The sequence below is a fragment of the Channa argus genome, chromosome 15 (genome assembly GCF_033026475.1).
Source record: "Channa argus isolate prfri chromosome 15, Channa argus male v1.0, whole genome shotgun sequence".
Lineage (NCBI taxonomy): Eukaryota > Metazoa > Chordata > Actinopteri > Anabantiformes > Channidae > Channa > Channa argus.
The window spans coordinates 7,133,903-7,147,865 of NC_090211.1; the positions used below are offsets into that span (position 1 = coordinate 7,133,903).

General features: G+C 41.3%; 2 protein-coding genes across 7 annotated transcripts; one reads left to right on the top strand and one right to left on the bottom strand.

Moving 5' to 3' along the window:
• The first annotated feature begins 590 nt into the window (after positions 1 to 590).
• rundc3aa (RUN domain containing 3Aa) lies at positions 591 to 13,730 on the top strand. Of its 5 annotated transcripts, none has more exons than XM_067476305.1 (11): positions 594 to 857; positions 9,792 to 9,919; positions 10,185 to 10,318; positions 10,410 to 10,495; positions 10,750 to 10,839; positions 11,080 to 11,160; positions 11,256 to 11,421; positions 11,538 to 11,695; positions 12,004 to 12,117; positions 12,297 to 12,403; positions 12,794 to 13,730. In XM_067476305.1, the coding sequence occupies exons 1-11, from the start codon at positions 751 to 753 to the stop codon at positions 12,934 to 12,936; spliced, it is 1,314 nt and encodes a 437-aa protein (XP_067332406.1). In that variant the 5' UTR covers positions 594 to 750; the 3' UTR covers positions 12,937 to 13,730. The 5 variants fall into 5 exon arrangements, with proteins under 5 accessions (XP_067332409.1, XP_067332406.1, XP_067332407.1 ...); XM_067476306.1 differs by having other exon boundaries at positions 12,300 to 12,403; XM_067476307.1 differs by having other exon boundaries at positions 595 to 857; positions 9,792 to 9,907.
• On the bottom strand, positions 2,770 to 8,543 carry zwi (zwilling). 2 transcript variants are annotated; one of them, XM_067476312.1, is made up of 2 exons: positions 6,845 to 8,543; positions 2,770 to 4,949 (listed from the first exon to the last, which is right to left on the bottom strand). In XM_067476312.1, exon 1 carries the CDS (start codon positions 7,285 to 7,287, stop codon positions 7,039 to 7,041), a length of 249 nt encoding a protein of 82 aa, XP_067332413.1. In that variant the 5' UTR covers positions 7,288 to 8,543; the 3' UTR covers positions 2,770 to 4,949; positions 6,845 to 7,038. The 2 variants fall into 2 exon arrangements, with proteins under 2 accessions (XP_067332413.1, XP_067332412.1); XM_067476311.1 differs by having other exon boundaries at positions 2,770 to 5,895.
• Positions 13,731 to 13,963: the final 233 nt, after the last annotated feature.

The window sequence follows — 13,963 nt, forward strand, 5'->3', positions numbered from 1 at the left end:
TTGTTGAAACCCAATGGTCAGTTTTATAATTATACAGAATTTCTCTCAGCTTATTATATTCGTGTGTCTCCAAGAGAATTCTTCATTGTTCTTGATGGGGTTCCTCCTGGTGTGCTCATGCTGTTAAAAGGATTTTCTCTCTCAGCTCCTGTTGTTTCAGATATTGATCCCAGACAAACAAATGTAGGACAGTTATGTTTTCCAGTCATTCACTGCAACAATAAGAAAGTTAGATCTCTATTTCAATATGTTACGGTAACTGTTTCTCATGTGAAGTCTTACTAGTTATGTATTCTAATAACTTCCATTGGACAAAAGTTTGGACTCTACCTTAAAAATTCTATGGCTTCTATGTGAGTGTTATGATGTATGTCTTTCATGGTATTTGTTTTGGGCCCCATTGCTGTTGTTACCTGTATGTACCCTTATATATTATTGTTGTTATTGTTGTATTTGTTCTTGGTTCAATAAATCGTATTGAAAAAAAAAGACGAAAAAAAAAGAGAAAAGAATCGTTGTTTAACATTCAGCACAGTGAACCACATACAAGGAAAGGGTTTTATTTTGAAACGTCAAACCGGATGTTGTACATCAAGTCGTGTCTAACTTGACGGTGGGCGCTTCTGTCCTCTCCCAGCAGCATACCTGGTTTCCTGCAAAGGACAGCGGGTGTTTGTAGGACACAGGCCCGCGGAGGGAGTGGTCCTGGCCTGGGCACGGATCCCAAAGAGGCCCCGGGGCCGCCGCTGGATGGAGTCGGGCTGCGTTCAGACAGCAATGGCTATGGGTCTGACATCGAAAAAGGCGTCTGCTCGAAGCGTCGGCGTGGAGCGGAAAAACCTCATCATGGTTTGCAGGTATATGCTACATCACGACACACACGACATACTGCATTTATGTGCAAACACCCACATTCCAGTTTAATACCATGACCCCTGTGGAGGAAATGTGTTTAACACGTTCCTTTCTGAGCTCATTCTTGCGACGAAACAACGGCAAATAGGTGGAAAATCAAGCAGAATAACGGGCACATTTCTAGAAGGCTGGGGAGGGGAAGACAGGTGCGTGTTCACCTTTACATAAAAAAATCGCATGGTGTCTTATATCAGTCATTGCGTTGCCTGTATACACTGTACTGTAAATTCAAATAACTTAGTCCAGATATTATTTATAGATCTCTCCAAACTGTACTACCTATGGCGTCCTTTATTTTTAACAGGTTGAGACATCTACTGGATTTTACTCCATACGCCTAAATGCAGCCTCAGACAATAAACGAAACTAGTGAGCTAATGTTGTTATTCCTTGAACAGAGTTGGAGAGAAAAAAAAAACAGCCAGCAGCAGGTTTCCTCCTCCATCACAGCTAGGTTGAATACGGTGGGACAAGGACATTTGGAGCAGTACAAGGACTCCTCCCCCATCAGTGGTCCTCAGTCTGCAAAGTGCACTGAGAGCTGATGGACTGGGATGAGCAGTCTTTATATGGTGCCCATAAATCACTGTCTTGTACGATGTTCAGAGGAGATAGGGCCACAGATTTCTGTGCATCTCAGAGTTTTACTGTCAGAGCTGAAATAAGCTCATCTGATCAGAGCTTTTATGTAAAATATATGGATTCGGTTAAGACATTGCTTCCTTCTAGATCTGGTGTTCAAATGTTACGGGGTAAGGAATGAGGTTGTATTTGCAATGACATCATGTTGTCATTTCCATTTGCACCACTGACGTTTAAGTCTTGTATAATATAATATAATACAATATAATATATAATTGTAACTTAGTAGTTTCCCATGTTTCTGAAACACAAAAGTGATAGTAGCAGTGACCTAGTTCACACCTTAACATAAACATATGTTAAAACTGAAGTTTTTTTATAATTTCATGGAAAATATTAAACATTTTGAATTTGATGGCAGCAACACATCTTAAAAAAGTTGGAAAAGGGGCAACAAAAGGCTGGAAAAGTAATTGCCACTAATCAAAAACAAACGGAGGAGCATTTGACAAGTAATTAGGTTAATTGGCAACAGGTCAGTAACATGACTTTGTATAGAAGGAGCATCTCAGAGAGACAGAGTAAAGATGGGCAGAGGTTCACCAATCTGTGACATCATCAAAAGATTCAGAGAATCAGGCTGAAGGTCAAAACTAGATGCGTGTGATCTCCAGGCCTTAAGCCAGAACTGATTTAACAATAGACATGATTCTTTACTGGAGATCACTGCATGGGCTCAGGAACACTTCCAGAAATAACTGCGAACAAATGTTAGTTAAAGCTGTATCATGCAAAGAAGAAGCCATATGTGAACATGATCCAGAAACAATGCCATGTTCTCTGGGCCAAAGCTCATTTAAAATGGTCTGAGGCAAAATGGAAACTGTTCTGTGGTCACATGCATCAAAATTTGAAATTCTTTTGGAAACCATGGACACTGGTTCTGCAGACTAAAGAGGAGAGAGATCATCCAGCTTGTTATCAGCAGACAGTTCAAAAGCCTGCATCTCTGATGGTATGGGGCTGCATTAGTGCCTATGGTGTGGGCAGCTTACACATCTTGAACACAATGGTAAAACTCAACCTCTGAGATGTGTTGCTGCCATCAAATTCAAAATGAGCTAATATTTTTCATGAAATGGTAAAATGTCTCACTTTCAACATCTAATATGTTGTTTAGGTTCTATTGTGAATAGAATATGGGTTCATAAGATTTGTCTTTGATAGTTTTATTGTTGTGTCATAAATTTTATCATACCATTACAACGGGCCTTATTTTGCAAATTGACTTTAATCATAAATGGTTTTGCAGACAAGGATGTAAAAATTCTGTAAAATGTGCAGATGCTCGGCAGAAGTGACATCATGCATCGACATTTGGACCTTAACTTTTTCCTGTTTTATTTAGTGAATATGCGTGATGAAAGATGAATCAAAATAAAATAAAAAAGTGTTTAATTACAATGACAATGCTCACACTTTAAAACTGACACACAATTAAGCATTTTTATTTCAGTACTTTTCTATGCAAGGTCTTTTTTTGCATTTTTAGTGACACGTTCAGAGCCAAACACACAATATCACACGGAGCATGCCTGGAATGAAAGAAAACTTCTCACAACGGTCTTGAAACACAGACAAAGATTAGCAAGAGCATAAAAACACTGGGGTTGTTTGTTTGGACCACTGTGCTAAAACCTCTTTTAATTATTTAATAATTTTAATGACAAAAACACTGGACAAGACAGAAATAAAACTCAAAAACAGCTTTCCACCAGTACTGCTCAGTACACAGTTTCTTTGTTCTTTAATGAGCAACGCAACATTGATTAAATTCACTTTGAGGGCAATTTCTTCCAGTCGTGTCTGTGTCTGCATGTCCTTATTCCTGATGTTTCTGACCTTTTTTGTGTTGGTCTTCTGGTCTTTTTTTGTTGTTCAAGTCAGAGTTGATTCAAGTAGTCAGAGGATGTTGTGTGATCATGCAGTTTTACTGGAGAGAGGATTTGTATCAGCAGTGGCCCTCTGCCTGTGCATTAAAGCAGACTGCGGGTCAGCCTGGTGCAGGTTACAGGATCCAGGCTCTGTCATGCTGACTGAGACACAGCTACATCCACAGCTCGAACAGATGCCTGGCTACAGTAGCTAAGCTGCTGTTAATGCTTTATTAGTACATCAAGGCAAGCCTTTATTTTCCCCTAATACTTTTCTGTGTATATATAGAAAGTCTGATCTCTTTTTTTTTTTCCCCCCCTCATAAATGTTTAACATACAATCAGCACACACAGAGATTAACACTCTCATTTCCCAAAAGGTTGTTTGATAAAGTTATGTCATTTTGTGGGATTTCAGAAATGTTGTCAAACTTTCGGGGATCACAAAAACAAAATCATATCACAGTCCAATTAAAAGTGTGTTTCACTTAATCTGACAAATTGTGGGTCACCAGAAGAATTATAAAACCAGTCAAGTGAATGCAAAAAAAAAAAGAGAGAGGAAAAAAAAAAGAAAATTCAAGAGCTGGTCATGGAAACCTGCTACAAAAAGGGTAAAGATGGCCACACAGTTTCTGAGACAACTATTTGCTTTCGAGACATTGGTCATATCAAGTAATTATGGAAACGTGGTGTATGGTCATTGGTATCATTTTTCAGGTCACAGGTAAAGGCACAGAAACGTGTGTTTCAGTGCCTGAAACACACGTTTCTGTGCCTTGTTTACAGTGTAGTACTCTGAACATTTTAATTAGATAAACATGCACAGCAACAGACAATTTTAATAAAGGGAAAAAAAGTCATCAAATAATTGCACCACCACTTGGGAACTGTTTCTCTTTGAGGCCTGGGTCTTGGACTTTAAGATGTTACTATAAGATAAACTGAATATAGGGCTTTTTGAAAAATCAGGCCAGACAAAAAAGAAAAAAACAGATTGCTGCTGCCAGGTGAAAACATTGCAACTTCAAAATAAATACCCTTGTTTTTAGCATTGTGACAGGGCATTTATAATTTTATCCAAATGGTTTTGCAGCCCAAATCTTGTGTAACAGTATCATATCTGACTGAAGCTCACACATGAACACCAGCTGCAGTGTCTTTTACCTGACAGCATCAAAATATCCAAAGGTATTTAGTTTTAATGGGTACAGAAAACCTAGTAGTATTTATCATGTCCACAGCGGCAGCAGTGTCATTTTGAATGACTGTATCTCTGTGTTGTTGCCATTAGCAACAGGTTTTACCTTAACATGGCAGGGCTCAGCCCTTCTGCAGTCAGTGGGAAATTTCATGCAGTTCTACATTAACCTTATTCATCTGGGCTGAATTTGGCCAAATAGTAAGGCTCAGCATGCTTCACTGTAACGTTTAAAGTGTACTGTTTTGTTGCTTTAGTCTGGCTAAGAGCTGTGAATCCGTGGTCCATGACTGGAAGAGCACGTTGCTGTGGTGAACCTAAGAAAACATAGATAAGATGAGTGAGACTTAACATGTCTGATGTAAAGTGCTATTTCTTTTCATTTTTCCTACATTTAAACAAAAGGAAGAGGGAGAGAAAGGGAGGGTGATGGTGTTGCGCATCTTGGCTGAGGTCTCAGCTCTTCCGGGGTGGGGCTCGAGAGGAGAGAATAAAATGTTGTGTACTCTAGTAAACACAAATACATATTCACAACTCTTGGACATTCTCCTGTGTGTGGGTAGCTCTTTGTTTTTTATACTGAGCAATAGTAAAGAGTGAAACTTGCATAATTTTGCTTCCACTTCTCTTAGCTCTATTTTAAAAAACCTAGTGGAAATGTCAACAAAATCTCAACCGGCACGTCTGGAATACAGATATTATTTCTGTGCAGCCAACTTTGGCATTTTTCTTGATGTCCAAGTGACAATTTGTTTTGCTTCACCATCAAGTATATGTGAAATTACAGCAGAAATGTCTGTAGCTGTGGTTCAACATTTTTGGCAACTCTTCTGTGGAGCATCCTCCTCTCTCGCTATCATTTTCACTCTGACTTCCTATTATTCTTCATTTATTTCCTCCTCTGTCACATTTAAACATCTAATATACTGAGTGCTTCTCAGCCCAACATCCTTACTCTCTCTATCTGGCACCCCTGATCCCACTACACCTCCTCTGACCATAAAACACTTTGCCTGGACGCTTATTCACAGAGGGGATGGGTGAAATTAATCTTTCAGCAAATTGGAATTTGGGCTAAATTCTGACTACGTTTATCAGAGCACAAGGCTTTCTTTCTCTTGGATGTTTGTGCTGATCCAGTGCAAGACGGGACTTCTCCCCCGACATTTCAGGATGGTAAACACAGCACTTGCTGCTGTTACACAATGCTGCACCCAGTGAGGAGTCCGCCTGTGTCATCTGATCCTGCTGGTTATGCCAAGACTAAAGAGAGACAGAAATAAGAAGAAAGAGAGAGTAGTCAGGGAAAAATTTATGAGGGAATGAGGAAACCAGAAACAAATGGAACCTGGGAGGTTTAGTGTGGCACTGGGTGTATATAAGTTAGGTGTCACTGCAGATAAATGCAGTTTTGGTTATCCTGGGTGGTGCTGTGGATCAAACACACTTATGTAAGTACAGTAAAGGGGTGAGAAAGGAGAACAAGCGGGCATTTAAAGAGCTGAGAGTGGGCTTGGCGGCAATCCAGGCTGAGTGAGAGGGGGCACAAAAGAAGCTTGTCAGATTGCCCTGCAGTTGTTTTTCAGTGTCAAATCGTACCAAGAATGTGTTGCTATTCCACCGCATCCATTTGCATTTAAGGCACATCAGCGATTACCCTTCAGATCTAAGAATGTGAGTGTGTTAATTTACAACCTGCTACAATCTGGTGTAGTGTTCTTTTTAACATAACATGGAACTCTATCAGGTTAGAGGGGCCTCTTTCAACAGCTTATTTAAACAATATCAAATCATCCAGCAGGTACCTTTGCCATTAAACATGTTGTTACCAATACCAGGCCTTGGGAACCACTGGCTGAACTTGGTGGTTCTCCAAGGGTTCAGCACTACAAGGAAACGCTTGATTTCATACAATTTTCTGTCCACACGTGTTATGAACAGTTTGGACCCAGTCCTCAAGTTAAATTTTATTTAAGTATTTAATTTCTCTACAAGCAATTCTTAGACTAAATTTTTCATAGATCAGATTGTTTACAAAAACATTCACACAATATTGCTGATTTCAGTTTTAAAGTTTGTAGGTCATAGAGTAGGGAACAAACTCCCAGAAAAGCTACCTAACACTCTGGAGCTTTATTTTATCTTGAAACCTGACTGGCCTAATTATGTCTTGACAGAAAACATTGTATGAAAGAATTTAGATGCCACTGACCTGTTTCCTTGATAAATCCGGCATGACCAAAACAAATCAAAGCCCCATAATTAAAATTAATCCAGTTTTCGTCATCAGTAGGGCTAAATCTTGTGCAGATGCTGTAGTGTCGTCCATATTTTTGCCATGATGGTGCTGTTTTCTCGTGACATTCTTTGCCAGATCCCCTGTGCCACAGTGTGGTCCACTCTTATCTAGAGCGTCTTGCGTTTCGGTAAGATGGCTTTCCGAAAAGAGGTGGTGGTGGTACCTCTGCTGTAGGAGGCATTGCCTAGGGAGATCTTGGTTTTCCCGCTGGTGATGGTGGAGGAGCCCAGAGATGTCGTGCTCCTGCCCCTGGTGATGGAGGAGTTCCCCATGGCAAGCTTGGTCTTCCCCCTCTTTATGGTGGTGTTGCCCAGGGATAAGGCCGTCTTCCCCTCGGTGAAGCTGGTATTGCCCATTGAGGAGAAGATTGTCTTGTTGACCCAGATTCGATGGCGGGGTTAGGGGCTCACTTGACGAAAAGCATCGCACACTCATGCGGCACACCCTGCTCTGCAAGTCTTCAGGGGTAATAGTAACATCAGCTACAATCCAGAAGAGACCAGAATGCTAACCCTGGATAGTGCGACCCCCGTGTCACATAATGCCTTCGTTGAGCTGCTCTATGTGGGCTCTGGAAGGCCACATACCACCCATGTGTCCCTGTGAATGGACAGAGGCAGCCGTAGGTGGCCACAGCCTATGTGGGGGGACTGGGACAGTGGACCAATTGTCCCATCGCCACATCAACACCAGACAGTTGAAGGACACATTGTTGCAAAGGGGACAATCTGTGGTGACATCACTTTCTTCTGAGCTATTGTTCCATATAACCGCTTTTTGTAGAACATTCCCTTTGTTTGCGACTGTATATACATATGTGACATATGTGAAATGAGTCTCAAAGTGATAAGAGAGGGATGAATGTGTTCATGTTCCCCAGGTGTATTTGGGGCTGGGATTGCACCTCTCTGGTATTTGTGTCGTCCAACCATTTGAACTATGGGTGGGGTTCCTTAAGTTGGAGTCTATTATCCATTTGTGTCCTTGCAGAACTGTGTGCAAGTCAAAACAGCAATTGACCCTTTTGTCGTTTAGATTACAGAATAGCCATAAAGAGTCAGATCTACACACAAATCAACCAAGCCAAGCAGTGTTTAGACATGTTACTTTTATAAGCACTGTTACATCAATCAGCTTGAACAGTTTTCTAGTTCAAAACTAGGTTGGCTGATAAACATATTGCAGCATAGTTATGGAACATCAGACAGACTTTAGAATATGAATGGAGTCTTATCAGCATGCACAAATCCCACATTTATACCAAATATATTTTATACATGTTTGTTGACTGTACATGCACAATATACTGGAGAATGGCGCTGATGAAAAGCACAGACACACAAGCTCTTGTCTGTACATAAATCACACACTGTTTCACACTTCCTCTCCTTGCCAAGTCGACACACAATAAACCATCATCTCTTCACTGTTACGTTTGCATAACACACTTGGTGTGGCATTGTAAAATCACACTCTTGATTGCAAACCCATTAGATCTGCAGCTCACTTTGCACTTCTTTATTTGGCATCTAGCTACAGGTTGTATACTGACAACAGCATGCCTGACATTGATCACAAACATAGCAGCTCTTGTTTGTTTACTATTAATTCTACTGACCTGCTAAAACTGACAAGATCGACATACACATCCCGGGGATTTTAAGTGTGTGCAGGGTTCATGTGTGAAAATCCCAATAGATGTTGCTGTGCGATTCTTTGCCCCTGATGAGGGTGGTTTTAACCACAGACACAGACTTGGTCCCATGGGTGAAGGTCACAGTGGTGAGAGAGCTTGTGGTCTCCCCTCGTGTAACAGAAGTTTTGCCCACTGCTGTGCTGATGCTCCCTAAAGTTATTGTGGTTCTGCTCCAAGATATCAAGGATTTGCCCCAGGAGATGGCGTACTTAGTCCTCAGGATTGAAATCCTGCCTTTGGTAAAGGAAGTTTTGCTTGACGAGAATGTGGTTTTCCACTCATTGTTAGAGTCATTTTTGGACTGCTTGACTGCTTTGGGTGCCTTAGCCCTAGTTTCAGGGGTCCTTTCCATCTAGGTGTTTCTGCGCTTGGACGTCAAGGCTTTGCGGAAGGAGGTGGTTGTGGTTCCCCGGCTGAAGCTGGCCCGTCCGAGAGCCACCGTTGTCTTTTGCCTTTGGATGGTGGAATCTCCCATGGAGGTGGTGGTCACTCCCCTAAAGATGGAGGAGTTGCCCAAGGAGACGGTAGTCTTTCCCCTGGCTATGGAGGTGCTTCCTACTGCCAGGGCAGTCTTGCCCTCGGTGATGCTAGTGTTGCCCATGGAAGTGGAGGCAGTTAGCCTGACCCCGTGCTTGAATGCCGGTTCCTAACATGCAAGCTGCTTGCATGAGCGTGTGAGGTCAAAAGCCAAGCACAAGCCGTTGCAGCAGCTGCCCTAAATATATCAGACCACCATGTATAGATGAGGGGGAGGGAATTATTTGATCATTCTTTGATGCTGGCCGGTCCCTCAGAGAGACACGACCCAAAAGGACTTGGAAGCACAGCAGGCACAAAGGCTGAAAAGACAGGGGATTAATTGTATTGTTTTCATGATAACACTGCCAAAGCACTGAAGGGGTACATTGTGCAGTACACAAGACAATTGGGGTGACCTCAGTACGATGAGATGGCTCGTTCCCAACAAAAGAAAAGGCACCCCTCCCCGCTGTTCAACTACAGTACTACATTTGTCTGCTTGGATACAGTACCCGGGTGCATTTCATCGGCTTGTGCAGTGCATAACCAAGTTAAAGATCAAATCCATAACCTGCTGAGTAGACCTTTTTCCTCTTACGTTGTCTTTCTTTCTAATTCCACTTTCTCTGCGTGCTTCTGTTTCAGATTCTCTGTAAAGACTCTCCTAGAAAAGTACACAGCAGAACCCATAGATGACTCGTCTGAGGAGTTTATTAACTTTGCTGCCATTTTAGAGCACATCCTCAGCCACCGCTTCAAAGGTAACACTGCAGGTAACATAAAGCACAGAAAAAGATGGACAAATTAGATCATATGTTGTTAGAGAGTAAAAACTTTAAAATGTATTATAAAACTGTGAGAGAAATGCCAAATGCATAACATACTCTTAGCCCTTAACCATAGAAATGTTCTAAAGGTTGAAAACAGAGATAATTATATTCCTTTACTGTACTGTACTGTTGCTGTAGTTGCATGCTCACTTTGTGGCCTGCTGTCAAAGCAGAAATGAATCATTGCTGTGCAAAAATCTTGGATCAGGTTTAGGAAGCTGGTTCAGCTCAGATGGACAACGCAGTTTCTGGGAATATATCCGGCTGGCATGCAGCAAGGTGCCGAACAACTGCATCGCCAGCATTGAAAACATAGAGAACATCAGCACATCACGAGCCAAGGCAAGCATATTTGTTTGTATGTGTGGGATTTTGTTAGAGAGCAAACAAAAGAGGCCCTCTGTTCCTACTCTTACGTTACGTTATCCTACAGGGGCGCGCATGGATTCGAGTGGCGCTGATGGAGAAACGTCTCTCTGAATATGTGTCCACTGCTCTGAGAGATACAAGAACAACCAGGTCAGACTAAGAATTTAAAGGGACAATCGACAAATTTCCGATTATGTATATTTTAGCCACATGTGTGATACTATAAGGACCCTGCTGCTGGGATGTGCTTCATATCTGCTTATCCTAAAAGTTTTTCTATGTCAAAGTAGAAGAGAACAAAAAATCTGTAAAATCAGTCCTTAATTTGGCTGCAGGTAGAATCACCATTCTCTGAGTAATACATTTATAGGTTCAGAGATGGCAATCACTTCTTTATCTGACAGGAGGTTTTATGATGACGGAGCCATTATGCTGAGAGAGGAGGCCACAGTACTGACAGGCATGCTGATTGGACTGAGCGCCATTGATTTCAGGTGAAGACATACACTGCAAAATCTGGCATACAGTGTGTTCCACTATAAAACACACCTCAGTTTATATTATAGGTATACATGTAAGCTATTTTAAACATTCAAAGCTTGAGTCTCCTAATTGTTTGCAGGCTCTTAATTACTTCTAAGGCTCAACTAGGTTTGGCATTCTGAAGATCTATTAAAAAGATCTTATATTAAAAATGTGAACATTTGTATGTATCATTTTATTTTTTTGTGCAGTTTTTGTTTAAAGGGGGAGACTCTGGATGGAAAATCCCCAGCTGTGATTGACTACACACCCTACCTGAAGTTCACTCAGAGGTGACTCAGCTGATCTTGTCACTCCACCTTTAATGTCTCGTATGTATGTACAGTGCAGTAATGTTCTCGTTATTCTCTGCCTTTATGTTATACAGCTATGACTACCTGAGTGATGAGGAGGATCGTCGCAGTGTGGATAGCAGTAACAGTGAAGAGAGCGTCCCAGAGCATCCTTACATCCCTCTGGTGACTGACGAGGAGAGTTGGAGCAACAAGTGTCGCAAGATGGAGCAAAGGTTTAAGATCGTCTACGCCCAGAAGGTGACTCACAACAACTTTTAACATTGCATTATCAAGATAAAGTCCTTGTTCCTCATGAGGGGCGTCTACACAAAAAATGCCATCTTCTTGTGCGTGTGTGCGTTTGTGCTGTACAGGGTTATCTGGAGGAGCTGGTGCGCCTGCGGGAGTCACAGCTGAAGAATGTTGAGACAGAGAACAAGCGTCTGAGGGCTAAGGTGGAAGAGCTGACGGTCCAGAGCCAGCAGGAGAAGAAGGAGCTGGAGGCCATCGTGCTGGAGCTGCAGGCACAACTGTGAGAGTCCACACAATCTTTGCATTAGCTTTACCCCATTAAAAACCCCCTAAATAACCATGTGCTCCCCACCTCATCACATTAGATCCTCTTTGAATTGATTTTGTATATATTTGCTCATTCTCTCCCAAATACACATTAGCTTGCCAGCATTACTATCAGGCTGTAAGTGTATATTTACATATATTACTTTATTGGACACACTGCAATGTATTATTCTGTTTTTGATTATTTGATTTGACATAAAATAAAATCAAAGCTAGATTTGCTAAAATGAAAGATTTTTTTTCCCTCCGTGCCGTATCCAGCTCTGCCCTCATGCCTTGTGATTCCTCGCATCTGGCTAAAGACCTCTCCATCCCACTGGTGAACCAGTGGTCCACCATCACGGACAACCAAGGTGATGTCAAGCTTTTCCGCAGGTGAACATACTCGTTCAGAGTCTTATTTTTGTTTATATTCATAATTTTTCTTTGGTGGTTCACTACATGCAGTAGATTAACTTGCGGGGTAATATAACATGTAAGAGTAATGAGTGTAGTTGCTATTACTGCACAGATTGCAGCAGCTAATTATTTCCTTGATGTTATTTTCCATTTAGAAGGAGTTTCCACAGCCTGGAGCAGTTTTCTGCTGAAGTCAGTCTGAACTCTGATTCCCAAAAGACTGATGGGCGACAGAATGGAGATGCTGCCTGGACGTCAGCAGGTTCAAATGCTTTTCTCTGATAATACATGCATGACTAAATATTTCCTGCAGTATTCAAATATGCACGGATTTGTAAATGATTACGTTTTTTTGTTGCATTCACACTTTTGGAGAATTTAGCCATTTTATGCAATGGCACATTATTTCTAAGTAGGTCTAAGAACTTTTACTGAGGGCATTTAAATTAATTCATATTTCTGTTGAGTACCAATATATTTGTACTCTTTCACAGCATAAAAGCTTTCAGTGACAGACACCCATTTACATGTGCATATATAATCACACAGAGGCAGATGTGATGCCTCTTTATGACTCTCCATGTGGGCAGCTTGAGCAATGCGTGATCAGAAGGAGAGTTTTATTGGGACTTTCTCTGTTTTGTCCCTGTAGGAAAAGACAACACTCCCTCTATGCTGGGTCTGTGTGGCTCTCTGGCATCATTACCAAGCTCCAAATCCTTGGCCAGCCTCAAGTCCAGTGAGTGTTTGGTCAATATCAGCACTGAACCCAGCCCTGCGCTCTCTCCCAGCTAGAAGCTCCACACCAACAACAGTAGAGATTTAACCCCCAGCCTGTCTGCCTGGTGATGCTGCGTTTGACCATGCCCAACCACCTGTCCAAAACCCTTTTCCCATGTTCATCCAGCTCTACGAGATTACAAAAGGAAAGTATGACATCACATCCGGATTTTTGTACACGAGAGTGAAATCATCATTAAGCTGAAAGGATAGGATTTTTTTTTGTTTGTTTGTTCTTTCCCAGCTCCTTCACTCCCAACACCACTTTGTACTACAGTATCTATGAATCCTTTCATCCAGTATTATGCATTTGCTCTGCAGAGTCCCATTAGGCTTGTTCAAAATCATTCAGTTTTCTCATCTTGCTCTTTATTTGAATATTAGTACTCCTCTGCCCAATTTTATTTTTACGTTTTCTTGTCAAAAAGTAATCAAAACAGCAATTTGCCCCTCTTGGATCAAACAGAGATGTGATGATCTTTTTAAAATTAAAGATTATCTGTATAGTGTGAAGGAAGTTTTTTTTTACAGTCCTCAAAGTGACATAACAGTGAGAAGTTAGTTTTCTTGACTGTACCGAAACTGAGTCTGGGGTCTGCCGCCTCTGAAAGTGCTAATCATTCCTGCTTGAGTAAACAAAAACATACAAAGTGTTACTGTATGTTTGAATCTGTGCAGCTATTTATTAATTCTATCAAATCCTAAGCTACCACTTGTGTCCAACTCATTTTGTGTGTCCTTTTTACATATATAGAACATACTGGGTTATTTTGTTTGTTTTATGTCACAATAAACTGCCTTTTCCATTATTATTTGTTTGCTTGTGTAGATCACAACTTTGTATGTTTCTGGAGAAAATGAAAGATGACATCAAAAAACACTGTTACAAAAAGGTTGTACTGCAACTGGTTGCATGGGACACATGCTCTGGCTCCATCTTGTGGCTTAACATTGTAAAGTGAGATCTTTTAGTGGAATGGCCTAGTGTTTGTATGTGTGTGTATACAAAAACATAAAACATATTTATTTTCTCTGACAGACC

What these genes read in the sequence shown, in the direction of transcription:
- zwi (XM_067476312.1), bottom strand. Translation starts at nt 7,287, where the DNA reads ATGGGCAATACCAGCTTCACCGAGGGGAAGACGGCCTTATCCCTGGGC.
- rundc3aa (XM_067476309.1), top strand. Translation starts at nt 751, where the DNA reads ATGGAGTCGGGCTGCGTTCAGACAGCAATGGCTATGGGTCTGACATCG. An exon ending in AGATCGTCTACGCCCAGAAG is followed by an intron (nt 11,422 to 11,537) that starts GTGACTCACAAC and finishes TGTGCTGTACAG; the next exon opens with GGTTATCTGGAGGAGCTGGT. An exon ending in GATGTCAAGCTTTTCCGCAG is followed by an intron (nt 12,118 to 12,296) that starts GTGAACATACTC and finishes TTTTCCATTTAG; the next exon opens with AAGGAGTTTCCACAGCCTGG.